Below are 26,938 nucleotides of genomic sequence, written 5' to 3' on the forward strand. Positions count from 1 at the left end.
TGTTCGAATATGTTGTTGTCTCAGTAACCGTTGGTGAGCTCTGCGCTGTGCAGGTGGACTGATGAGTTTAGTTTAGTTACAGTACTAACTGTATGTTCAGCTTAGATGTTCTGATTTTCAAGACACATATTTAGCTTAGCTGTAGCAGTAATTTATATAACTGTAAAATCATATTTGGATCGTATTTTCCTCCAGAGGACATCTTAAATCAAGGTAAGAATGTAAAAGTCTTTTCAAATAAGCGATGCTAGCTGCAAAGAGCAAACACAGCTTCCGGTCAGTCAAATAAATGTTACTTTTCTGTCGAAATGCTGTTTCCTGCTCATCTATTCTCGCCTTTTGTTGTTAATCATATCATAATGTCTCATTGTTTAACAGCCAGCACAAAACAGCGTCTTTGAACGCGAAGTGCAGCTAAGTTAGCTGGTTAGCCGATTGACTTTGTTTATAAGTAGTTGTCCATTCATAAACGTACTGAGAGTAAATGTCTATCCTTTTATTGCGAGTATAGAATTGTACATGTTTTCATTTCTAGGTTTGTCATAATGGCTCTGGCGTCTCCATGCGGGGTTCTGTCTGATGAGGATGAGTGTGGTGCTGTCTTTGAGTCCACAGCTGCTGATATCGGAGCTCTCTTGAGATGTCAGCGGTTTGTGTCTCCTCTGCCAGAGATCTCCGTCATTACCCCTGCTGCAGATTCCCAAACACCCACTAAAGAGGTATGATAGGCAGTAGACTTAGGCTCTGACAAATGGTCTTTATATTTGGAGGCTCAGGTCTGGCATCGGTGATCATGTTTTTGTCGACTGTAACTTCAGAGCTGAAAAACTAACTATTGATTGTCAGATGCTGACTTTTTAGTGATATTTTAGTGGTAGAGTCCTTTTAATTATACAAGAAACGTGGATTGTGTACATGTTTTGAAATCAGATGCCCACAACATAACGACGTCATGTGGCAAGCTATTTGAACAATTAATTCTTAAGACTTACTAACATCTATTGTTATGTATGTTACTAGGGCTGGGTATTGACACAATTTTCACGATTCGATTTCTATTCACATGCTTGCGATTCGATTTCGATTTGATTCGATGTCGATTATTTTGGATGTAGTATATCAGATACAATACATGGCAAATTTTCTAGAGGAAAAAAGTCTCTCAACTAATGCTGTAAACTACACATGGGAGTCAGTCGGTACTACATGACTATAATATTGTTAAAATTAACTTATTTATATACAAACACTTAAATTATACTCAATGATGTTTTTTATAATAACTAAAGTTTAGAATTACATAATCATATTTCTACTCCAGTTCATTTTTTTGAAATATAAACATTTAAATTGTGGCTGTCATAACTGATTTATTCAAACATCCATTAAATATTGAAGAACATTAAAAATTACAATGAATATGTAACGGTGCATAGCTATATTTTTCAGATAGCAGACTTTCTAGAGTTCATTTTTTTAGCTGACTAACTAGTTTATGATCACTGAATATGGTTTTTCTGAGGTAAATGTGACGTTACGTGACATTGTTTACAAGCTGTTTTATTGACGTCTTTCCGAGGTTGAAACACTGATTGAGCTATTACACGAGACATGATACGGATTTCAGTAAGTTGTACTGTATATTTTAACATATCTTCAGATATTTATTCATGTTTATTTCGCGCTGTAACTGATATTAAAGTGGAGGAGAGGATGTTCACATGCTCTCCGTGCTGCCGCTTATTTTTAACTGAGGCGCTACAGCAATCTGTCACGCCACATTTAACAGCGCAAAGTATTTATTTTTTGAATCTCATAATGAGATGGATGTCATTTGAAATCTGAGACTTTGCTTCATATCAAAAGTAACAAAGCACAAAGATTATTGCGATTTATTGGATGGGAGGCGCGTTACATGTTCTGTTCATTCATCAACTGAAAACAGACTTGACTAATCGATTCTTGGGATTTAAGAATCGATATCGGTTCATAAAAATAAGAATCAATTAAAATCGTGAAATCGTTTTTTTTTTTTTTTTTTTTTTTTTTTTTTTTTAAACCCAGCCCTATATGTTACAAGCACTTTTTAGTTTTTATTTGTGACACATATTTGTACTGTACAAGCACTTATTTGAGTAGTGACAAGTATCTTCCTTTGTTACTGGTTACAATTTTATTGAAGATTTATTAGATTTTAGTACTAATTTATTAGATTGTAGTGTCTATTCCAATCATTACTAGTACGATTTTTAATTTTACTTTTTAGAGTTATAATTAAACTATACAGTAGCCATTCTGACTAGTTATTACATATGAAAAAAATAAGCAACATTTTGTGTATCACTAGTAACTAGTGATGATTGGAATTGACTAGGGCTGCACGACATCGAAGAAATGTGATATGCGATGTGATAATGCTGTGTGTAAAATAAATTTAAATATATTTAGAAAACAAAAATGATATAACCAACATGTTTCACATTCTTTTTGTAAGAAGAAAGCATCCCTACAACTTCTGAAAGACAACAGCAGTGTTTTACTGTAGTATTACAGCTGCACAGATCCAATATATTGTTACACACACGCTTTCTTTCAACTTTTTACTCCATTTAAAACATAACTAACGGTGTTTGCGTGAATACTCACAAAGACGGGCATTTTGACACAATTTTGTGTGTATTTGGCCATACAAGCTGCGGAAGAGAACTGAAATCAGGGTTATGCGCTGTCCGAGAGGCGGCTTCCTGTGCATGTAAGTACTTTGCTTATTGCACCTAATAATTAAGCATATCACACACGTGACAGTCATGTGTCCAGTCTATCCTCTGCTGTCCGCGTTGACCTAAAACTTAAAAGAAAAGACTTTTCATAATATTTTGAAGTATTAAACCATTCAGTTATCATAAGCTATTGCGATATGCATATCGTGATACGTACATTTGCCATATTTTGATAATTTCGACATATCGTGCAGCCCTAGAATCGACATTAAGTAATAAATGGATACTAATATCTAACAAATAAGTAGGCCTACTTGTCAGTTTATAACAAATAACAATGGAATTGTTAAGCTATTTTTTACTATTGGAATAAGTACTAGAATCTAATGAGTAAATGTTAGTAAATTTAGTTTGTCTTAAATAAGAGATCACGTGGAGCTGGAATGTGTTCATTTTGAAATCATGCTGACACCATCTACACTGGACGCGACGGTTGATGAGTCACACCTCAACAGCTTTAGGCTGTCAACACTGGACGCAAAGTTTAGATTCTGTGTTGATACTGTGCTGTTAAATGTTAAATCTGCTTGCCATACTTGCCCCAGGCTTACGCTTACTGTTTGTTCAGTCAACTCCTGTGTCTCAGATTGTCACATTGCCAGAAGCGGCTCCCTCACAATAATTCTTTTCATTAAAGACCGCTGTAAGTAATGTGTTTTTCCTCCGGTTAACACAAACTGCTTGCTTAATGATTAGTTCCTCACCTCAGGCTTTGTTCAGATTCAGGCTACATCTACATTAATCTGGATACATTTGAAAACGATGTTTCAAAATGCTCCTCGTCCACACTAACATTTTCAGTCATTTTTGAATCTTGCTCATCCACACTGAAACTCTGAAAATACTTAAATCTCCTTACTGTGCACCCGTAAAACTTAATAAAAGCTCACAGGATGAAACAAAGAGAGCAGACATAATGAAGTTCTCACTTCTGGCACAATCTTTTTATTTGCAAAATATCCCACTACTCACTTTTGCCCCAGGACAACAATTGCGAGTAAATTTTCTGTCATCTTTGCAGGAGTGTAATATGGATATTCTACAAAGAAACATTTATCTTTAACAGCACTATGAAACTAAATAGCAGGCACAACAATGTCGGTATAACCATAGATATTATTGGTACGAATGCATCACATGACTAAACGTGTCATAGTTTTCACATACCTCAGTTTTCACGGTCCACACTAAGACGCGAAAACAACATTTTTAAATTTATCCATTTGGAAGAGTGTTTTCTTTGTTGACGAAAACACGTCTCAGTGTGGACGGAAGGCCAAGATGAAGAGAAAAAGTTTTTTTTTTTTTCTTCCCCCAATGTAAACCTATTAAGTGTGGACAAGTTCTCAGTTCTTTCATCTGTGTGACTGGCAGCCTGTGCAGGTCAAGAGTGATGTCAGCAGAAGAGGCAGCGCTGATGATGGATCAGAGAAGCTGAAGGTTTTCCTGCGGATCCGTCCTCTTACTGAGGCAGAGAAGGAGCGGGGAGAGGAGCAGGTAAAGGAATTTGACAGACTTGTGAAACACTTTTTAAAGGAAGGAAAGACTTGGTTGACAAAGAGTGACGTCTTTATTGCTCTGTTTGTGCTGTTCAGGGTTGTGTAAATGTGCAGTCTGAGGACAGTCTGCTTCTCAGAGCACCAAAAGACTCCCGCAACATGAAGAGTGCTGAGAGAGGGGTCTCTCAAAGCCTGCACAAGTTTACCTTTACCAAGGTAATGCATCCACTATTAAGGAAATCATCAAATATAGCATTTCATAGAAATGTTTCACTGGCCAATACAATAATGTTCTTAGACTTTTTACTGACAAGCTTCACCCTGGATGCAGCATCATGTGAATTATTTATTTATTTATTTTTTTTCCCTTTTGTGCAGATTTTTGGACCACAAACCCCTCAGCAGGAGGTTTACGATCACACCATAAGGGAGATGGTACGAGATGTTCTGCATGGAGAAAACCGCCTCCTCTATACTTATGGTGTGACCAACTCGGGCAAAACCTACACCATACAGGGTAAGAGCCACAACCCATAGACTGGTCTGGATTTTAGCGTGTTGGTTTGGTACATATATTTATGTAAAACTAATAAGAGTACTGGTTTTGCTTTGATTAAACAGGGGCAGGTGGAGAGGCGGGTCTGCTGCCGCGGGCGTTAGTGTCTGTATTCCTGAAGCTGTCTGGGCGGCTGTACTCCGCCATGGACCTCAAGCCCGTACTGAGCCAGGAGGTCCGTAAGCTGGATGCTGGTGAGGTCCGTGCTGAGGAAATGCGCCGTGATGCTTTGCTGAAAGAGGTAACAAAGAATTAGAATGGTTGAATAAGTAATTTGCTAAGTGATAATTAGAGATGCTTATTTAGTCAATGCTCAACAACCCTCTACTTGAAAATTGGCAATAAAATTGCCATTGGCTAGTCATATATATATATATATTTTTTTTTTTAAACTTTACTGGACTGTTAACGTCCACACAGAAACATAGTAAATATATTACATACATTCCAAATCAATTCAGCATCTCTTTACTCGTGATGGATTTTTCCAAAATACAGGGTTCATACGCAGTTTGGAAAAGTATAGAATTTGATTTAAGTCATTTTCAGGTCTGGATAAGTATGTAAAAAGAAAAAAAGAAAACAGTATGCAAAAATATTTGTTTCCAGACTATTGCTGCTATTCAGTTTTCTGAAATATAAAATTAAGAATTTTTCAAAAATAAATGCATCACACAAGCAGAGTGTTTTCATGGCAAACGTTTAGTGATTGTCAAACGATTGAATTCAAGATGCACATTTTCATTACACAAAACTGTTTGTCTTTACCATAAGCGAGTCTGTTTTGAACTTCATTAAATAAATGTGCGTGTGCCACTCAAACCAGCAACAGAGAAAGGAGCAAACAATCATCTAAATTAGACTGTACTTTGATGTTTGGTGATCGTGCAAAATCCATCCACATTTACCGTATCAAACTGATATGTCAGACGTAAATATATGCAGGTTCTAAAGCGTTTTAGGTTTCTTCTCATCATGTAAGCACGTTATCACTTTGAGGAAGCCAATGGAGAAAAAAAGAAGAAAAAAAATATTTACAGATGACTACTATTTACCAAAAATAATGCTGTGTGAACCATTTATGTTAATTATGTTCTAAAAAATCGTTTGGAAGGAGGTTTGGAAATTTGAGTCTGGAAAAGTATGGAATTTTGAAATAGAAAATGTGTAAGGAACCTTGAAGATTTGTTCATGTCTGATATCATTTGGAAGCATAACGAAACTTAAGAAACATCAGTCAATGAAGCATTTTTATGAACTTTAGCAATTAGAAATAAAATGTGGCAACCATGTATGAAAATGTGATTTCATATGTCATATAAAACAGAATTATAAGCTGGTGGTGTTTCTTGAGATATTATTCAATGTTTCTGTAAAAACAAAAACAATATACCTCAATAGTTTCAGATTTTTTCTTGGATAGTTTCTAAATGTCTTCCTTTTGTTCAGGAGGAAAGCACAGGTGGACATCATTCTAGGCTGCGTGCAGGTTTGTCCTGGGACAGTGGCATCAGTGGACTCTCAGCAACCAGTCACATAGCAACACAGTTGGAGGGTAAGGAGCTATCTGACATTCTACCCTGAGCTACTTCATACTGAAAAAAATTGCAGAAATTGCAAACACTTGTCCCATTTGCCAGGCAGTCTTCTCCAAAACGCTAATTGAGTCAATATTGATAAGTCAGGCCACTCAAACAAAGAGATTGGAATTCCTATTGGGGAAAAAAAATTACAAATTCCAGCTTTAATTTGTCAGTAATTTTTGAGATCTCAGTGATGTTTGAGCTACATGTTGTAGTTCTCCCCATCCTATCAGGTGCAGTCACATTAGTGAAATTTTGCTGGCAAAAAAGGTCAGTTTTCCATTGCATGAAGCACTGCTTGCACAGAAGTCACTTTCAGACCAAGCAGCTTTCTGTTGGTCAGCATGGCGAATTTGTGTGACCAATTTGAAACCCGATGCAAAATCGGTGGGGAAAACTCACTCTCACTTGAAACATTCGTATTGAAATGTCAGGAATTCGAATGCAAAGTTTCACAAGCAACCATAATCCAAATGTAAAATTTATGAGATTTCTCCTAAGCAGGTGTGTTTTTGAATTACAGATTCAGATGGCATTTGTTTGGAGACAAATGGCCTGTGTCTCAGTGGTGGGGAGGACCTTGAGGAGGGGGTACAGTTCTCAGTGTGGGTCTCGTTTTATGAGATCTACAACGAATTTCTCTATGATCTCCTGGACGCTCCACCTTCACTTCAGTCCCGCAAGAGAGCCACGCTACGCCTTAGTGATGACAAACACGGAAACCCATACGTGAAGGGTAAGAATCACAAAGAGCATAGAAATGACCAATTCCAATTACTGATTTAAATATATAGCAATTTCTTCCTATTTCTTCTTAGCCGTTTTAATTATATTGAATCATTTATGTCCTTCCATTAGATCTGACCTGGATTCAAGTACAAAGTGCAGAAGAGGCTTGGAAAGTGCTTAAAGTTGGACAACGCAACCAAAGTTTTGCCAGTACTCACCTAAACCACAACTCCAGCCGCAGGTACCTGCTTAATGTCATCATACCCATTATCCTGTGAAAATTCACTCCACTTTCTGAATGCATGTTGTTGATCTTATTGTGAACAATTCATTCATGCGTATGTTTCATTTTAAAAGATATTTTGACCTTCTAATGTTTAATTAAATTGTCATAACTAGATCTTCCAGTGAAAATAGCTATGTTTTCACCCAAAGTTGTGCACAAAATATCACATAAAACATTTGCAAATAGCAGTCATGGCCAAATGGATAGAGAGTCAGACACGCACCATTATGAATGTCCGTGTGGCTGTGCGCATTTTACTTTCTCTTTCGAATAAGCAGCAATTGCTTGAATGGTGGGTTCATTATTATTCTTAATGAAAAACACAACTGACCTTCAGCAGGTTCCCTATTAGCACGGGGTTTAAATCCAAAATTTTGCCATATAGGCGCTTTTACATTTCGCTTTGAAACCAAATCTGCCATTGTCTTGTCAGTCAGCTAGTGACTCTCGTCACGTGATAAATTAAATCTGTCTGCTGCTGATCTGTGCTGCGACTCTCGTTCGGCTCACGCTGCACTAAGCAGACGCGATCAGTTTTTAATTGTAGTGTCTGTTTGCTAACTAAAGTAAATGATTATTCAAAACGACAATGGGGGGTGATGCCGCGGTGGGCAACTGATATAATCGGTGTTGCGGCTGAACACCGACTATCGCAGCGAGCCTAGTTACCATACTTGGCCTGGAACCAGCGTTTCCATGCGTTTAAGAGAACGAAATCATCACTTCCTGGGAAGTTTATGCAAAATATCTGTAATAAAAATGCATCTCTGCCACTGTGGCTCTTTTTTCCTACACCATAAATGAGTTGCATCTTAGGGTGTGCAGATGAAATGCAATAAACACTGTCATGTTATCTTGTGTTTCCATTGAATGCCTGGCATTAGGGAACGCAATCATGTGATAAACTTCTAAAAGGTCATTATACCAAATCATTCTGATGACAGACTTTGGCTCAGGCATTGCAGAATGATAAAACCAACATTTGAGATGATGTGCAATGAAATTGGTCTGCTGATTAGTCGAGTTATCCAATAACATTCTCTGTTGAAGCAAAGAGATTTATTCAGTAAACGTGTTTCCATCATAGTTTATGCGCAGGTCTTATCGAATTTATCCGCCTCAATTGAGCATGTAAGTTTATGCTCACTTTTAGAATATATGTGCATTTTGGCGTTTTCATCAAGTGTTTATGCTACATCCCAAAATGCACATAAAACAGGTGGATGGAAACATAGCTAATGACAGACTTCTCTCTGGTGACGTATGCAGGAATTCACCAGTCATTTAGTCCTCTTAAACCCTGTTCCTTCAAGCCCACGTTAATCTGCCTCCAATTTTGAGTGCCACGCCCACCGCTCAAAATCCAATCAACAACCGATACACAAAACCAAGTCCTGCCCTACATGTTTTTTTTTCGTTTTTGATAATGTTACCCTCAGAATCGCAATATGGAAGAAAAGACCAGTTGTTACTTAAGTTTCATTGCGACTAAGGTGTGGTCATATTTAACGTTGTTCTGAGAATTGTATCTAGCAAAATCCAGTCATTTAAAAAAAAAAAGTACATGATTGGGAATTTTGTGTGAGGGTGAGATATTTCCCCAACCCAGATTTTGCAACAGGTTCAAGTTGGTCATGCGGATTTGTCACGTTAAACCGCAGAAAGCTGCTTGGTTTGAAAGTGACTTCTGTCAGCTGTGCTTTAAACATCTCCACGCCATAGACAATCGACAATGTACCCTTTTCGTCTGAGAATTGCGACCACACCTACTCTTGTCCAAGTTCTGCCCAATCAGAATCTTTTTATTTGAAATATATATTTAAAGTTTACATGTATTTATCTATTTATGTATGCAAGAATACATGAAATAAAAGTATGGTTTATTCAGTTAAAAATGAATAGAATCATCATGTGTATTTCCTTTCCATTTTTAGCCATAGTATCTTTACTATCCGTGTTCTACATGTCAAGCCAAAAGCAGAGCTGGGACAGGTGACCAGAATCAGCGAGTGAGTCCTTCCACATTGCTGTGTGCTTCTTCATAAGTGAATTGTTTTTTTTTTTTTGGTAATTTTTTTTTTTTAAGCCATTTTAGTGGTGTATTGGATTGAACCCTTTATAATTACTCTGGCAATTAAAAGTCAAAAAGGTTTGATTTAGAATTATCTGCTGCTTCCGGCAGGCTCTCTGTGTGTGATTTGGCAGGTTCTGAGCGCTGTAAGACCCAGCAGAATGGCGAGAGAATGAAAGAGGCAAACAACATCAACACCTCTTTGCTGACACTGGGGCGCTGCATCACTGCTCTGAGACACAATCAAACCAATAAGTGAGTGTGACACACTTCACAATTTACACAATGTGGTGGGTCATGATGGTCCACTAGTTGTCCAACAACTGTTAAAGCGATTAGTGACGTCATTATACTGTCATTGCCACAGGTCTCGTCCTCCACTGGTTGTTCCATTCAGAGACAGCAAGCTAACCAGGGTCCTCCAGAGTTTCTTCTGTGGTCACGGGCGCTCTTGCATGGTGGTCAACATCAACTCTTGTGCCTCCACCTATGACGAAACGCTCCAAGCGCTCAAATTCTCTGCCATTGCCACACAGGTGAAAAGATGCTTTCTTTCTCTGAAAAATGTTTATACATTTCCTCTTCTGGACACCAAACAACATTTAAACAATGTCCATTTACAAATCTTTCATATTTCAGCTGGTACATGGGCCGTGCAGCAAGACGCGTGTGGCATACATCCTGTCCCTGCTTCGTGAGCAGCCAGCTCATCCTAACGACACCACTTTACTGGAGGAGGATGAGGAGGAGAGTGATGAGGAAGGAGACATCACCATGTTTGATCCTGAAGTAAATCCAGTTTAATTTGGTTAATCTTAAGAGAGAATAATCGTTGGTAATAATTTCAAGCATAGTTCACCCAAAAATGAAATTTCTCTTTTACTCACCCTCATGTCATTCCAAGCCTGTATGACTTTGAAACACTAATATTATCAATTTTTCAGAGTGATATTTTTAATGTAACCTGAGGTTTCTGTCCCTTCATTGAAAGTCCAGGTAACCAGAATGTAAAAATCTCAAAACTCAAAAAGTTGTAAAAGCGTCGTAAAACAAATCCATATAAATCAAGCGGTATAATTTAATTTAGGCTTTCATTTACATCTAAACAATGATTGAAACACATATGGTAAACATGGAAACTAGTGCATGCGTCACATGTTAGAACAATAACCAGTGGTGTTTGTTCTAGCGTGTGACATGCCCAAGCTTCCTATGTGATGTACTCTATGTATGTTAACATGTGAATAAAATCCTAATTAATCTCTTCATCAATTAAAGTGATGGTATCTCTTCACAAAACTTAAACCACTCGATTCATATGGATTCGTTTTATGATGCCTTTATGACCTTTTTGGATCTTCTAACCTCTCAGGTTTCTTTAAAAATGTTAAAAATTCAAAGATTAACCAAAGTCTTATGTGTTTGAAACAACATGAGGGTGAGTAAATGATGACACAATTTTCATTTTTGGGTGAAAAATCCCTGTAGAAAGTAATTGTAGAAAATCACTGACTGTTGTCTATATGACTGTTGTTAACTATATAACATAAGTCATGAAATGACTTTTTATTTTCTTTGTGAATGTCTCAGAAACTATATTCACCAGAAAGCATAAAAATCTTTCCTAAACCCTACTGATAGTGAAATATTTCATAATTCAGCTGGATTTTATGTTGGGTAGGCGCTTCTAAAGGCCATTGATGTTCTGAAGCGCGAGGTGCTGCGTCAACGGCAGGAGAAAGAGGAACTCGAGGCCCAGGTTCGAGAGGAGGTCTGCACTGAGATGATGGAGGTCATCAACCGCATGCAGGATGACTTCAGGTACCTGACTGATGATTTAGTGCATCTCTAGTGCATATGTACTGTAACACAATATAAGTTGTTGTTACAATTAGATGTTTTAAGTTACTCCCTTGCTGTGCAGTGAGACACTGGAGAGCGAGAGGGATCTGATGGAGAAGAGATGTGAGAACAAAATTAACAACCTGAAGAGCAGCCTGAAGAAATATTACAGCCAAGAGCTAGAGGTCAGTGATGTGAAGGGAGCAGTTACAATACAGTCTGACAATTCAACCAAACCCCTGTTTGCACCTGGTAATAGCATCCATTTTATTGGATTAATTATTAGTAATAGAACAAATTATGAAATAATTATTTTAAGGATTAGGGGTGTGCTGATAGACAATGATATCGTGTATCGATGATGGTCAGATATCGCCAGTGGCTGATGCCTTTGACGAGATCAAGATGGTAATTGGCTCATTTTTCCCATTAATGTATTAAATTATTATTATTATTATTATCATCATCATCATCATCATCATCATTATTATCAGACTAGTATTATCAAACTAATTACAATTCATTTGCCTTCCCTAATTTCATAACATCACAGCATAACCATACTGACTAGGGCTGGGTATTGATTTCTATTCACATGCTTTCGATTCCGGTTTTCGATTCAATATCGGTTATTTTGGATGTATATCAGTTACAGTATATGGCAAATTTTCTAGAGGAAAAAAATCTCTCAACTAATGCTGTAAACTACTCGTGGGAGTCAGTTGGTACTACATTACTATAATATTGAAGGTTAAAATTAACTTAAACACTTAAATTACACTCAATGTTTTTTATAATAAAAGTTTAGAATTTTATAATAAAGTTTAGTTTTTTGAAATATAAACATAATATCAGGTACTGTTTATGTGCTTTAATTAAAAGAGTCTAATGACTTTCTGATTTCACGATACGATTTTCACAATTTTTTTTAACAAAAAAAAAAGAAATTTAAGACAAATTATAAATGAAAAAGTATTATTTTATTTATCTAAGACAAAATGCTGCATATTTCTTTGTGAAACTGAAATATCTTGGGTCAAATAACAAAACTAAATTTAAATTTTAGAACTAATCTCAAAAAAAGTCCCTCCAATTAGATCTTCCGATGCTGTTTCTCGGGAGGAGGTTTGTTTCGGCTCAGCTCCTGCTGTGTCTGTCTTGTCAAGAAGCTGCAGATATAAAAAGTAAAATTTAAGTACAACAGTAACGGAGGTTTCACATCGCTATAAAGGCAAGATTTTAATATTTACTATAATTTGTATCTTTACACTTTCAAGAATTACTTTTAAACACATCTAGAAAAAAATGCTATAATAACTTATTGTTATTAAAAATTCCAGTAACATTTTACAGTAAGGTGTCATGTTAACATTATATTACATAACATGAACTAACAATGCATATGCTGCAGTATTTATTAATCTTTTCCTTAATGTTAGTTAATAAAAATCCAGCTGTTCATTGTTTGTTCATGTTAGTTCACAGTGAATTAATGTTAACAAGATTTTAATGTATTTTTAAATGTTGAAATTAACATTAACAAAGATTAATAACTGCTAAAGAAGAGTTGTTCATTCTTAGTTCATGTTAACTAAAATAGTTAACTAATGAACCTTATTGTAAAGCGTTACCAAAACTCTATGTATACATTTAGAAAGAGTACAACAAATGCAATACCTGCACAAGCACAGCTTTCTACTTCAGTCTGTGGAAAACTTACATCCTTTCACGAATGTTAGATGAGGCAGACCAGAATAACTTTCTACGATGGAAAACGACTGTATCTTTTGCCATGAAAACACAGATCTTGCATCCGTCGCCGACTGCTATTAGTGTGTATTAGTGTGTTATTAGTGTATATTAACGTCTTGCGGTATCTGCACCTTAACACTTTCATTTTTAGTCTTTGTAAATGCCGCCAATCCTGCATTTGAATGAGGATGGGTCGTCCTTAAAGGGGACCTATTATGCAAAATTCACTTTTGCATGGTGTTTGGACATAAATGTGTGTTGGCAGTGTGTGTACACAACCACCCTATAATGATAAAAATCCAACCACTCCTTTTTTTCTTTTTTTTTCTTTTTTAATCCCCATAAATCATAAGCAGTGTCTCAGAACAAGCCGTTTCCAGATCCCTGGCAATGTGACATCACTTTAGCCACAGGCCCCGGCCACGAATGTTGACAGACACTGCCGTTTTAACATAGAACCGCCCTGAGCGAGTTCACAGCCAGTTGTACAGTCCGCCATTGCTGCACTGTTGAGAATGTCTCCCAAGCGTTTTAAGTGTCCTGTGGCTGGATGGATTAATCCAAATCTGAGCCGCTGAAGACGTGGATTAATTTTGATTTCCAAGAAAATGCTCCCTCAATTCTACCGAAATTCGTTTGTCTGTGGGAATCATTTCACACCAGACTGCTTTGTGAACGAATATCAATACAAAGGGACAATACAAAACAGAGGTTGTGCTAAAAATGTGCTACACAATGATATAGAAGTACAAACTGTTCGTGATCCAGCTTAAGCTGTAATTACAGTCTCCAAAGTGATACTGGATACGCCAGTAATGAAGGTGAGAGTACTTTATTACAGTTCATTGGAGTTGATTTACGGATATAAAGTGTACCAGTTTATTGAGCACCACCCGAAAAGGCATAAGGTCTTTATATATTTGTTTACTGTTGGTTGTAACAAGTGTTTGTGTACTTCGCTGTGTATGTTGATGATAATACACGGGTTTATAGATAATATTTTAATGCACAATTGCACTGTTTTTTATTAAGCTCTTACAGTGATTTTCTAGAGTGAAAACGGACACTTCTTATTTTGTGTGAAGTACAACAAACATCATAACACTCATCTGTAAAGTTTTGGCCATCATTCGGACGGTACAACAGGCTTGTACTAATAAAGTGGATAAAACAAGACAATGTAAGTTATAAACGTAATTAAACTAAACTATGCCTGTTCTATCTCCATGCAGCATATATTCGCAGTTTCTGACATTATAGTGCGTCCTGACAGCGGAGAATGAGCTCTTGAAGCTCTGCCCTCTTAGGCTGAGCACAGCAGCGTGTTTTTGATCAACTACAAAAAAGTGGCAATTTTAACATGCTATAAAAAATGATCTGTTAGGTATTTTGAGCTAAAACTTCACATACACACTCTGGGGACAACAGAGACTTATTTTACATCTTGTAAAATGGGGCATAATAGGTCCCCTTTAACATCAGCGTTTACCGCTTGATGCTCGACTTGCTCGCTGCTCTCGTGCCTGTAAAGCGCGTCACAGTAATCAGCTTCAGCGACAGCGCCCCTGCGGTTTAAAATGTGTATCGTGATTCATTTAACATCTCAACCGACTTGAATCGTCACATATTTTCATTGATTTTCAACCGACATCCCTAGTGCTTGTATCATTCTTATACAGTTGTTGTTAGGGGTGTGACAAGACACGAGACACAAGATGAAACAAAGTAAATAATTAAATAAAATGAGTAATAAGTAAATTAATGATCAAATAAATAAACTATTGCACCCCAATTTTTTTTTCCAGTAAACCTCTGTTGTGTGTTGTGGCAAATTTGATGTCCCTCCACTTCTGGTCTCAAAGAAAACTCTGAGTCGAATCTCTAGGTCCCAGAAGTTTTTTAACTTTGACAAACAACAAAGTGAGATGCCAGCTGCACATCTGAATCTGTCTCTGGCCAGGGCGTTGTTCTTAAACATTTTTCTTGTTAAATCACAACAAAGTGGCATAATTCTCTGGTAAGATTCACCCCTACAGTTCTTTCTCATGATCTCATTTCCAGATGCTCTTCTCCCTTTTCCTTCCTGGAGTCTCCCAAGTACTCCCCAACATTTTAACCACAGTCACTTCATTAATTAAACTGTAGGTGTTGCTTACGCAAGAAATAATTATCTTTGTAAGGGTGGCCGACTGCCAACTAGTCTACAACTTTTGACTTACTCCCTAATGGTGGAATTCTGCCAATTGAGGCAAAATGAAACATTGTATCAAAGACAATCAACACTCCCCGGAGGCAAGAAGCCTTCATGTGACGCCTTTAAAATAATGATCTTATTCATTTCACAGCCATCTCATAGCCTGTTGTCTAGTGGAAAACTACCAGCAAAATATGCTTAGGGGCCAAGCTAACTTCTCAGATACATTTGACCCTTGTAATCACAGTCATGTAGGCCAGTAAGCAAACTAATTCTACAATTGATAAAATATTTCATCATGTGTAGCACTTTGACAAAAAAAAAGAGAATGCAAAGATTTTGTGATTACTTTTTTAAAAAAGTCTCTAATACATTTATTTGATCAAAAACACAATAAAAACATTTCTATTTATTTAAATATAATATTAAAAATTACCTTAATGTAATTTATTCCTGTGAAGCAAAGCTGAATTTTCATAGTTTGTCACATGAATCTTCAGAAATCATTCTAATATGCTGATTTGCTGTTCAAGAATCATTTCTTATCATTATCAGTGTTGAAAATTGTAAGTTTGAACTAGACATGTGTCGATATTCGGTAATGTGATATATCACGATAATGAATATGCACGATATTGTCATCGTGGGCACTTCAAAATACCGTGAATAATAATTTATTACCAGTTATTAATTTTTATAATGCATTTAAGAATACTTTCCCCATCAACCGTATAAAATGCACAACACCGCTGTATTCTGCGTCAAAGGGACACGCGCTCCGATGTAAACAAGCCCAACATGCATGAGTGAAGGAGACGCGCTTAATGAAAGTGCACGTTCACTCTCTGACAGCAACTACGCTAGTGAAGTTTTTAAAATGATTACAATTTTTTGTAATCTCATTGTTCATCACAGCACCAAATACTTAATACTTAAAGACTTAATAGGCTATTTATTTTCAAACTTAAACATTTTTATATTTTAATCTGGTCTACAGCATGCCCTAATCATTATAAATGTTCTGATTATTTGTTATTGTTCAGTAAAACTTTGAGACATACGGCTTCATTAGTTAACATGTTAATTCATTATTACCAAACTGACAATGAAAAATACTTATAAAGCATTAAGTATTCTTAGTTAATGTTAATTTCTTAGTTACTGTTTAATAACATTACTAAAATCAAAAGAACTTATTTAATGGACCTGAGATAAAACTAACAATGATCAGTTGTATCTCTTAACTAACATTAATAAAAATAATACTTTCTGTAACAAATGTAGCTATTACTCAATCTCAGTTAATGCATTAAATAATGAGACCTTATTGTAAAGTGTTAACTGTTATTCTTTATAGCCTAATTGTTTTGCACTTTAATCTTTTTGAAAATTTTACTTCATATATTTTTTGTGTATTGTACTATTGTATTTAAACATTCAGAGTTCTTTTTATTACAAAAAGAGTTCTTAAACCTGTTATACTATGACAACACTTTTTTTTGCAACTTATTTCAATATTGTGATACCGTATACCGTGATAAAAGCTTCAGCAATTAATCGCAACATGAAAATTTGATACCGTCACATGCCTAGTTTGAACAATTTAATTCATTGTTGCTGAACAAGTGTTAATTACTAAAAAAGAATTCTATATTTATTATATTAACCTTTTATATATTTATTGTTTTTAAATACAACGGTGTGAGTGAACACTGTTTCCAAAGCTGATGTTATTACTGTACTGGACAAATTAAAAGATGTGATTTTAATAGTTTTGATTTTCATTTCTTGAAGGAGCGAGATGATGAGATCAGAGAGCTTACAGCTGCTCTTAAGGAAAAGGAAGAGGGTAATATTGCCCCAGCTCCTGTTTTCCCACCTCTGAGTGATGTCAACGGTCCCCGGCGCTCACGGCGCTTGGCTTCAACACACAAGCGAGACACGGATCATGAGAGCGTGGAGCTCATGCAGTGTAAAGCCGAGCTGGAACAGTGCAAAGCTGAGCTGGACCTGAAACAAACAGAACTGCGCCTGAAAACACTTGGTAAGTTTTGCGTATGACATTGGATAATTTACAGGTAAGGGTTTAATAACTAAATTTTACAAGTTAAAAAATCAATTTACCTGACTTTTCTACAACTAAATCCACACTCTTCTTTAGAACTGAAGCGTTTCCAGGAGAACCTTCCACTGACGGGCATCACAGGCAACCTGACAACTACAGCTGAGAGGAAACTGGAGGAGGGTCAGAGGGTCAGTTTGAACAAATTAAGCTTACATGTATTCATTTGAGCTATAAAAAAATATTAGATATTAATATTTCTTTGATTCACATGCATTGATATAGTCAGATATTTTCTTTCAGCTGCCGCCTTTTGCTGCAGCAGCAGTGTTTGTTCCTGCCTTGTAAATGCATTTAACTTCTTGATATTTGTTCATAGTGATCTCTTAATCTTTAGAAAAGAAGTGTATTACGCCATCTCTCTCGCGAGAAGTGAATCAAACTGATGCTCTGCATGTCCCGTGTCATTGGCTGTTTGCCACACGTGTCACACTTTCAGGTGTACGCACTTCAGAGTTAATTGCAAATTCTGGATCAATCAATCAGTTAAAGGTGCCCTAGAATTGACATTTTACAAGATGTAATATGAATGAATGAATGATGCATTTATATAGCGCTTTCATATGTACTACTGTACACCCAAAGCGCTTTACAATCGTATCGGGGTCTCTCCTCATCCACCACCAGTGTGCAGCATCCACTTGGATGATGCGACGGCAGCCACAGTACAATGGCGCCAGTGCGCTCACCATACACCAGCTGTAGGTGGAAAGGAGAGAGAGTGATAGAGCCAATTCAATGGATGGGGATAATTAGGAGGCCATGATTGGTAAGGGCCAATGGAGGGAAATTGGCCAGGACACTGGGGTTACACCCCTACTCTTTACGAGAAGTGCCATTGGACTTTTTTTTTTGTTTGTTTGTTTGTTTGTTTGTTTTTTTTAATGACCACAGAGAGTCAGGACCTCAGATTAACGTCTCATCCGAAGGACGGTGCTTGTTACAGTACAGTGTCCCCGTCACTATACTGGGGCGTTAGGACCCACACAGACCACAGGGTGAGCACCCCCTGCTGGCCCCACTAACACCTCTTCCAACAGCAACCTAGTTTTCCCAGGAGGTCTCCCATCCAGGTACTAACCAGGCTCAGCTAGGGTTGCAAAGGGGTGGAAAGTTTCCGGTAAATTTCCGGAAACTTTCCATGGGAACTTAACCTGGGGAATTTTGGAAATATTCCAATTTGGAAACTTAACGGGAATTTATGAGAATTTATGGAAATTAATTGGAAATTTTGGGAAGTTTATATAAATGTATAATATTTATATAAAATGTATCATATACAAACATAAATATAAACATTTGGTTTGGTCATAACATGAAATTTTTTTCGCATTCAATTCTAACTTAGTAAATATGTAAAATAAATATTTTTATTGCAGCAATTATGTGTTATTTATTTCAGTGTCACATGATCCTTCAGAAATCATTCTAATATGTTGATTTGATACTCAGTTATTGTCAATGTTGGAAATAGTTGTGCTGCTTAATATTTTTTTGGAACCTGTAATACTTTTTTCAGGATTCATTGATGAATAAAAAGTTAAAAAGAACAGCATTTATTCAAAATAGAAATCCTTTATAACAGTATCACTTTAATATCACTTTTTATCAATTTCACACATCCTTGCTGAATAAAAGTATTAATTTCTTTCAAAAAAAAGGAAAAAAATGACCCCCAAAATTTTGACCGGTAGTGTATATTGTTACAAAAGATTTCTATTTTAAATAAATGCTGTTCTTTAAATTTTTATTCATCAAAGAATCCTGAAAAAAGTATCACAGGTTATAAAAAATATTAAGCAGCACAACTATTTCTAACATTGATAATTGAGTATCAAATTAGCGTATTAGAATAACTTCTAAAGGATCGTGTGACACTGAAGACTGGAGTAATGAATCTAAAAATTCAGCTTTGCATCACAGAAATAAATTATATTTTAATGTATATTAAAATAGAAAACCATTATTTTAAATTGTGGTTATTTCACAATATTACTGTTTTTTTCTGTATTTTTGATCAAATGTGTATGTTATGGACTGGGGGAATGCACAGTGCATGCAGGGGGTGTGGCCTCAATAGCCCTGAAGTAGTGTGCTGTGTGAATGTCAGGGTAAAAATTCAACTGAAATTGCATTAAATCTGGTTGTTTTAACCAAAATTATGCTGCAAGATGGGTTTTTTTTTTTTCTTTTTTTTTTCCAAACTACATTTAAGTACCCTGTTATAGGCTAACCTGCAATTTTGCAAATTCCCTGTTTATTCCCATTAATTCCCGGAATTTTGCAACCCTAGGCTCAGCCCTACTTAGCTTCAATGGGCAACCGGTCTTGGGCTACAGGGTGATATGGCTGCTGTCAAATATAATATAAGTAAAATAAGTCTCTGGTGTCCCCAGAATATGTCTATGAAGTTTCAGCTCAAAATACCCCATAGATTTTATTATACCATGTTTTAACTGCCTATTTTGAGGTGGAATTAAAAATGCTCTGATTTGGTGTGTGTACACCTTTAAATGCTCGTGCTTCCCGCCCCCAAGCTCGCGACTCCATTAAACATTGCATAAATAATACTGAAGTTCACAATATAACACTCAAAATGGATCATTACAAACTGTTTGTGATGCAGCATATCAGATCACGTAAGTATGGCATGTATTTTGTGGATGTTTGTTAACATTTGATTCTGAATGAGTTTGATAGTGCTGCACGGCTAACAGGGCTAAAGCTACACACAGTTGGAGAGACTCGATAAGAATGCAGATGCGTTTATAATTTATACAGACTTTCGGGTTAAAAATGAAAATAACGACATGGCTCTGGTCTCCGTCAATAAAGTAAGAAACAATGGTAACTTTAACCACATTTAACAGTACATTAGCAACATGCTAACAAAACATTTAGAAAGACAATTGACAAATATCACTAAATATATCATGATATCAATGGTCTTGAACAGTTATTATCGATCCATCTGCCATTTTCGCTATTGTCATTGCTTGCGTGCTTCACAATACCTGCAGAACATCTGATGATTCGGCTGTGCAGCTCCACGACGTTAATACTGCCTTGAACATGGGCTGGTATGTGCAAAAGTTGGGGGCGTACATATTAATGACCCCGACTGTTGCGTCACAGTCGGTGTTATGTTGAGATTCGCCTGTTTTTCCGTGGTGTTTTTTACGCACAAGATTTACATATGAAGGAGGAAACAATGGTGTTTGAGGCTCATGGTATGTCATCTCCATGTATAGAACTCTTATTATTCAACTATGCCAAGGTAAATTCAATTTTCAATTCTAGGGCACCTTTAATAGAGAATGTTTATATAGAGTGTTGTGAGACTGCTGAACCTGGTCTAAATCAGGTTGGATTTATCTGGATTTGTCAACTCTAAACCTACACTGAAACTCCGAGTTTGTTCAGCTAGCTTCATACAACAGGCCACAGGAAGCACATTTTAATACCAGGCATAAACGCAGTTTGGCCTACTGCACGTACTGTGATTGTCGTCTCCCTGTCTGGGACAATCCACATGAACTTCATCTCCAGAGCTGCTCTTCTTTAGCATTTCAACATTTCATTTGATACTATTGTCATGTACAGCACAGAAATTCAAATGTCTTCACTTAAACCTGCCAAGATGATAATGACTAAATTTTTAGCCTACTACTGTATAGTAAAATGTACTTAAAGTAATAATGTTTTAAAAAAAAAACAAACATATAATTTATAATTATTTCATGTTCATTGATAACGGGCGGAAATGTTGCTAGCTAATAACTTTTTTCCTATTGTAGACAAAGTGCCTCCGATGTCTTTCTTCAGGGGGCGCTTGATGGCACAAAGTCTAATCCTCCACTGTTAACTATTTACATGATCATATTCTTTTTTTTTTCTGCTGTACATTTTTGAAGGGAGAAATGGATTATCTCATATATGGGACTGTGTTACGAGTGTGTTTGTGTTTTGTGTGTAGAACCTGAAGCAGCTGCGGATGGAGCTTCAGACGTTGGGAATGAAGCTGCAGTCAGGAGAAAGAGCATGCTGCCGCAACACGGATGGAGAGAAACTCCGTCACGCTCTGTCCTCAGCAGACAGTAAACTGGCCAAACAGGTAATGAACACAAATACACAAGAAAGATGTGCCACTTTGTCACATCATGTTTACATAAATTCACCCAACAGTTTGAACATTTACTTTTAAAGGGCACCTATTATGCTTTTTTTTTTTTTTTTTTTTTTTAACTTTTCTTTAATGTGTAATATAGCTGTTTGTGCATGTAAACAATCTGCAGTGTTGCAGAGCTCAAAGTCCTCACCAAAGGGAGTTAAACTCTAACAGAAACACCAGCCTGAAACGCCTTGTCTGTAGTCCGCACCATGCCACCATGAAACATTTACGTAATGTCCGCCTGCTGGCTATACGAGACAACTGATGGCATAATTAGCCATCATTAGTTAGCATAATTTCAATAGTATTTACAGCGCCTCAGGAGTTACCCCCCAGTTATGGTAAGGACACGTTCTCTAAGCAATAAATCAATCACAACAGACTGGGGCTGACCAATCAGAGTTCTTATCGAAAGACAGGTAATGAAACTGAAACCAGAGCATTCAGACAAAGGGTGAAAACAGGTGCTACAACAATGCAAATTATAAGAAATTTTTTTAATTTTTTTATTTAAATCATGTAAAGTATTCTAATAGACCCCCTGAACAAAATTATGAAGCTGTAATACGGGCCCTTTAATTTTAGCTGTGATTTGAGTTCACTTACATTAGATTGTTGTAATAAAAAAAGAAAAAAGTACGTTTTTTTTTTTTTTTTTTTTTTGCTGTTAATGTGGGTATTCAATAGGGCTGGGTATTGAGACAAATTTCAGTTTCAATTCACAAGCTTGCAATTTGATTTTGATTCAACTTGATTCGATATCGATTAATTTGGATCTGTATCAGGTACAGTACGTGGCAAATTTCCTCAAGGAAAAAAACTAATGCTGCAAACTATACAGGGAGTGAGTTGGTACTACATTACATGACATACTGAAGGTTAAAATTGACTGATTTGTATACAAACACTTAAATTACAGAAGGAACTTTTTATAAACTTTATAATTGCATAATGTTTCTACTCCAATTCGTTTTTTGAAATATAAACATTTAAATGGTGGCTGTCATAAATTGACTGATTTATTCAAACATTAAATATTGAAGAACAATTAAAAAAAAAAAAAGTACTATGTAGTGCATATATTTAGCAAAATGCTCCTCTCTAGAGTTAACCTTTCTAGCTGACTAACATGAAAAGCTTTCGTGAGGTAAATGTTCATTAAGTGACATTGTTTACAAGCTGTTTTATTGACATCTTTTAGCAGTTAAAACACTAAGTCCATGTGTTCACCAAAGCTTTTTTTCCTGCGGCTGGTGTTTTTTTTTTTTTTTTTTTTTTTTTTTTTTCCCCAATTGTTTTCAATGGGAGCACCACATTTTTAAAAAGGCAGGAGCATAACGAGGTGCTGAGTGTCTATTTCACGCTGAGCACTCAACGTTTTTTACCGGTCGTCTTGGGTTGAAGAATGTTCAACGTTTGGTAAATAAAAAAAATAAAAAAACGGTCCTCATCACTGTTACTTTGTACACAGTCGTCCAGTCACAGCGGGGGAGGGGCAGGACAAATACTACACAAACCAACCGCCATATTCTGCTTGTAGAACGTCAACAGATGGCAACAACAAGCAAAATAACGGAATAAAATAATTAAAATCAAGAGCCATATAGAAATAGCCATTTATATAGAAACATTACAGAAACAAACTATCTGTGAAATGAGATCCTAGTAAGACTCCTGCTATCATCTGGCTAAAAACACTTCAGTGAACACACAGCCTAATTGAACAATAACATGACATGATACGGATTTCAGTAAGATGTATTGTACCTTCAGATGTTCATTCATTCATTAGCTGCTGTAACTAGTAGTAAAGAGGAAGAGATGATCAATTCAGTTCATGTGCACTCCACGCTGCTGCTTCGCTTGAACTGAGGCACTTCAGCGATCTGTCACGCCACATTAGAGAGCGACAAATTGTTTGAATTTCATAATGGACAGAATTTCAAATCGGAGACTTTTTCATATCAAGCGGCACAACGCTTATTGTGATTTATTGGATGGGAGGAGTGCTACAATGTTCTGTTCATTCATCAACTGAAAACAGCTTAGACTAAAAGATCAAATCTTGGGATTTAAGAATCCATATCGGTTCATAAAAATGAGAAAAGATTAAAATAGAGGAATCAAATTATTATTTATTTACTTAAACCCAGCCCTATTCAACACAAGTTGACATGTCTGCCTGGAGAGTTAGTCTGTACCACATCAACACCTTTCCCTCTTTGTTTCTCCCTATATTCTCTCTTTAACCCCTTTCACTCTAATTTAGACTTTGGTCATATTTACTAAGAACAAAATCCAAACAATGACATGCGAATGATGCACAAGATTCACACATCCCTTTCTCTAAACTACTTCCTCTTAATTACTTTACTAACATGCTGTTTCTTGTTCTAAACCCTCTTTTGGATGTTCCTGACTTTAACCAGATATCTTATCTAATAGGTGTGATTTGAAAGATGAAGAATTAATGACAGTTAATTCCAGTTTCCACCTCACCTTTTGCCCTCTGGCCTCTCTAACCCTGTTCGCTGCCCTCTCCTCCCTGTTTTCTTCACCTGTAGGATCAAATGCTGGTGGAGCTGCACACCAGCCTGCAGCTGGTCAAAGCAGAACTACGCAAGAAAGACGAGATGCTTGCACAATATCAGAGAACGCAGCCGCCTCAGCCTCCCATGGCACCCGGCTCCTGCAAAAAGAGGGGCTGCGGGGTAGCAGTAGCTTACGTGGAAAACCAGCCTCCTGAAAAACGACCCTTCTTCCGCTCGCTGTTCCCCTCCCGCACACCATCAAAGACCCCCTCGCGACAGACCCGGCAGCGAGCTGAAGTTACCACGCCATATGCCCGTGTGTTGCGCACACGGCAGCCCTCTCCTCCATCCACTCCCATCCAGCTCAGAGTCAAATATTAAGAGCTGTACACTGAAAACCAAGAAGCTTTTTTTTTTCTTTTTTTTTTATCTTGCAGTCTTTAGATTTCTGTTTTTAGACAAGTCTTCTTTTAATATAATCAGGTGGCCTTGTTGACTCACAAATGGGTCTTATTTTGATAAGAATGATTTTTTTTTTTATGGGTATTTGGGCATTTATATCTGTGCTCAAGGTTTTTCATTGTAAAAGCATGGTCATGTACTACTGTCATTTACTGTTTCTACGTTTTTTTTTTTTATTTTAAACATTATGCAAACCAAATCAAACTGTAAATATATAAAATATATAAAATTAGTGATTCCAAATAGTAAACCTGCATTCCATGTGTTTCCCAAATGTATGATATACATAAATCTGAGCATAACGCTAGTCCATTCCATGCTTTTCAGTTAGTTCATTTTAAAATGTCATGCTTGCTGCTTTCTTTTGAAGTTTGAGAGTGATTCTTTAGGAATTCAGTGTTACTGTCACCAAATAAGCATACAAGTTTTTCTTCTTCCTTTGTCATGTTTGTAAGTGGCCAAATGCACAGATTTAAGCACTACATTCTTGCATTAGCTACTCTTTTGCACATTTTGCATGAGTTTGAGACGTTTGTTTTATGGTTTGTCACTTTTGAATGTGTAAGTGTTTTCTCTCCACTGTATAATCAAAACCAAATGGGTGAGTTTTGTAATAAAACATTGAACTTTAATGTTTTAGCATTTTATTTAACACACCACCTTTGTCTGTACAAGCACTTATTTACAATGAGGCATATGTGTAAGTAAAGATATGAACTGATGTTACTCGGCATCAAAATTTAAAGTTTCTGTCTAAGTGGAAAAACCGACCCAAATGTGTTAGGGTGTAACAGACGACAGATCGAGTGGCGATACCCTCCTGACTGGTGTGGTGTTGTTGGACAGAGGGTTGAAGACGCAGGGTAAAGACAAGTCTGTAGATGAAGGCTCTCCTTGCTCCCGCACCGCAGAGATTTGCCTTAACAAAGCCTTGCCTTCCTCGCGAGCCTGAAAAGCAATAATTAGCAAACAAGTTTGACTTGTAGCGTAAGCTTTGATGCAGAGGTGGAGCTTGAGTTTATTGAGTGAGTGCAGGTGAGAACGCAAGCTCCAAAAATTCTATATTAAACAGCTACAAAGGAAATAAATGACCAGAAATTGACATTAGACTAAAGGTATGTTTTCCCCCAGACATGATGATGTAGTCCTTGCTGTAGGATATAGCCAAGTGTGCACATCCTGAAAACCGATGCCAAAACGTTTCGATGGCTCCGGCTGGCTGCAGTATGTCATAATCGTGAACCCAGTATCGAGATACGTCCGTATCGTTACACCCCTAACTAGCACTAGTGTACCTGTTTGCCAAACAGAGCCATACACACCAGGCTAATTTTTATGATTGCTATCAAATGCTGTGAATGGTCTAATATTTTTTCCAGAATATTGCTCAGATAAAAACGCTCCTTTTTTAGCAGTCGAGCTTGCCAGGGTCAACTTGCAGGTTATCAACAAAATGATGGCGTCGTGGGTTGAAACGTGCAGATTAAGGTGCAGTAATACAATAAGATAATCCCCTTCCTATGTCACAAGGGGAGCGAAATCTGAGCGGCTTGTTTCTTCACATGCTTGCAGAGAAAGACTTGCCAAAACAAAGTTACTGGGTTGTTCTTTTTCACATTTTCTGGGTTGGGAGATGCATCGGAGACCCGATTATAGCACTTAAACATGAAAAAAGTCAGATTTTCATATGCCCCCCTTAAAGGATTAGCCCAAGCGTTACTCACCCTCAAGCCATCTGAGGTGTATATGACTTTCTTCTTTCTTATAAACACAATCTGATATATGTTAATAAATATCCTGACGCATCCAAGCTTTATAATGGCAGTGAACAGGGATCACAAGTATGAGCTGAAGAAAGTGCTTCCATCCACATCCATCCATCATAAACATACTCCACACAGCTCCAGGGGGTTAATAAAGTCCTTCTGAAGCGAAGCGATACATTTGTGTTAAAAAAAAAATAAAATAAATAATAATAATCCATATTTAACAAGTTATGAAGCAAAATATCTAGCTTCCGCCAGACCGCCTTCTGTATTCAACGTACAAAGAGTGTAAAACTCTTGAAGTTCAAACCACTTACACTACATCCTATGTCTTCCCTATTCAACTTATGGAAAAAGTGTAACTGACGTGACGCCAGTTTACTCTTTCTTTGTAACTTTAATACGGAAGGCGGTCTGGCAGAAGCTACATATTTTACTTCATTACTTGTTTAAATATGGATTTTTTTTTTTACACAAACGCATTGCTTCACTTCAGAAGGCCTTTATTAACCCCCCGGAGCCGTGTCGAGTACACGTTTATGATGGATGGATGTGGATGGAGACACTTTCTTCAGTCATACTCGTGACCCGTTC

The 26,938-nt window shown here is 36.8% G+C and overlaps 2 protein-coding genes across 2 annotated transcripts in view; one reads left to right on the top strand and one right to left on the bottom strand.

Moving 5' to 3' along the window:
• kif20a (kinesin family member 20A) lies at window positions 1-25,210 on the top strand. Its single transcript, XM_051877512.1, has 19 exons — window positions 1-213; window positions 536-719; window positions 4,155-4,277; window positions 4,376-4,495; window positions 4,658-4,796; window positions 4,901-5,076; window positions 6,285-6,390; window positions 6,942-7,154; window positions 7,277-7,388; window positions 9,368-9,442; window positions 9,616-9,759; window positions 9,872-10,040; window positions 10,144-10,293; window positions 11,186-11,325; window positions 11,429-11,531; window positions 17,087-17,336; window positions 17,454-17,545; window positions 21,391-21,528; window positions 24,150-25,210. The coding sequence occupies exons 2-19, from the start codon at window positions 546-548 to the stop codon at window positions 24,495-24,497; spliced, it is 2,772 nt and encodes a 923-aa protein (XP_051733472.1). The 5' UTR covers window positions 1-213; window positions 536-545; the 3' UTR covers window positions 24,498-25,210.
• Window positions 25,206-26,938, bottom strand: part of cdc23 (CDC23 (cell division cycle 23, yeast, homolog)) — a 14,698-nt gene continuing 12,965 nt past the window's right edge. The window contains exon 16 of the mRNA XM_051877525.1: window positions 25,206-25,526. Coding sequence (XP_051733485.1) covers window positions 25,359-25,526 — 168 coding nt within the window. The 3' untranslated portion in view covers window positions 25,206-25,358. The remainder of the gene's footprint in view (window positions 25,527-26,938) is intronic.

This window comes from Ctenopharyngodon idella, chromosome 21 (assembly GCF_019924925.1).
Source record: "Ctenopharyngodon idella isolate HZGC_01 chromosome 21, HZGC01, whole genome shotgun sequence".
In the NCBI taxonomy this organism is placed as follows: domain Eukaryota; kingdom Metazoa; phylum Chordata; class Actinopteri; order Cypriniformes; family Xenocyprididae; genus Ctenopharyngodon; species Ctenopharyngodon idella.

What these genes read in the sequence shown, in the direction of transcription:
- kif20a (XM_051877512.1), top strand. Translation starts at nt 546, where the DNA reads ATGGCTCTGGCGTCTCCATGCGGGGTTCTGTCTGATGAGGATGAGTGT. An exon ending in CAAAACCTACACCATACAGG is followed by an intron (nt 4,797 to 4,900) that starts GTAAGAGCCACA and finishes TTGATTAAACAG; the next exon opens with GGGCAGGTGGAGAGGCGGGT. An exon ending in CGCATGCAGGATGACTTCAG is followed by an intron (nt 11,326 to 11,428) that starts GTACCTGACTGA and finishes CTTGCTGTGCAG; the next exon opens with TGAGACACTGGAGAGCGAGA.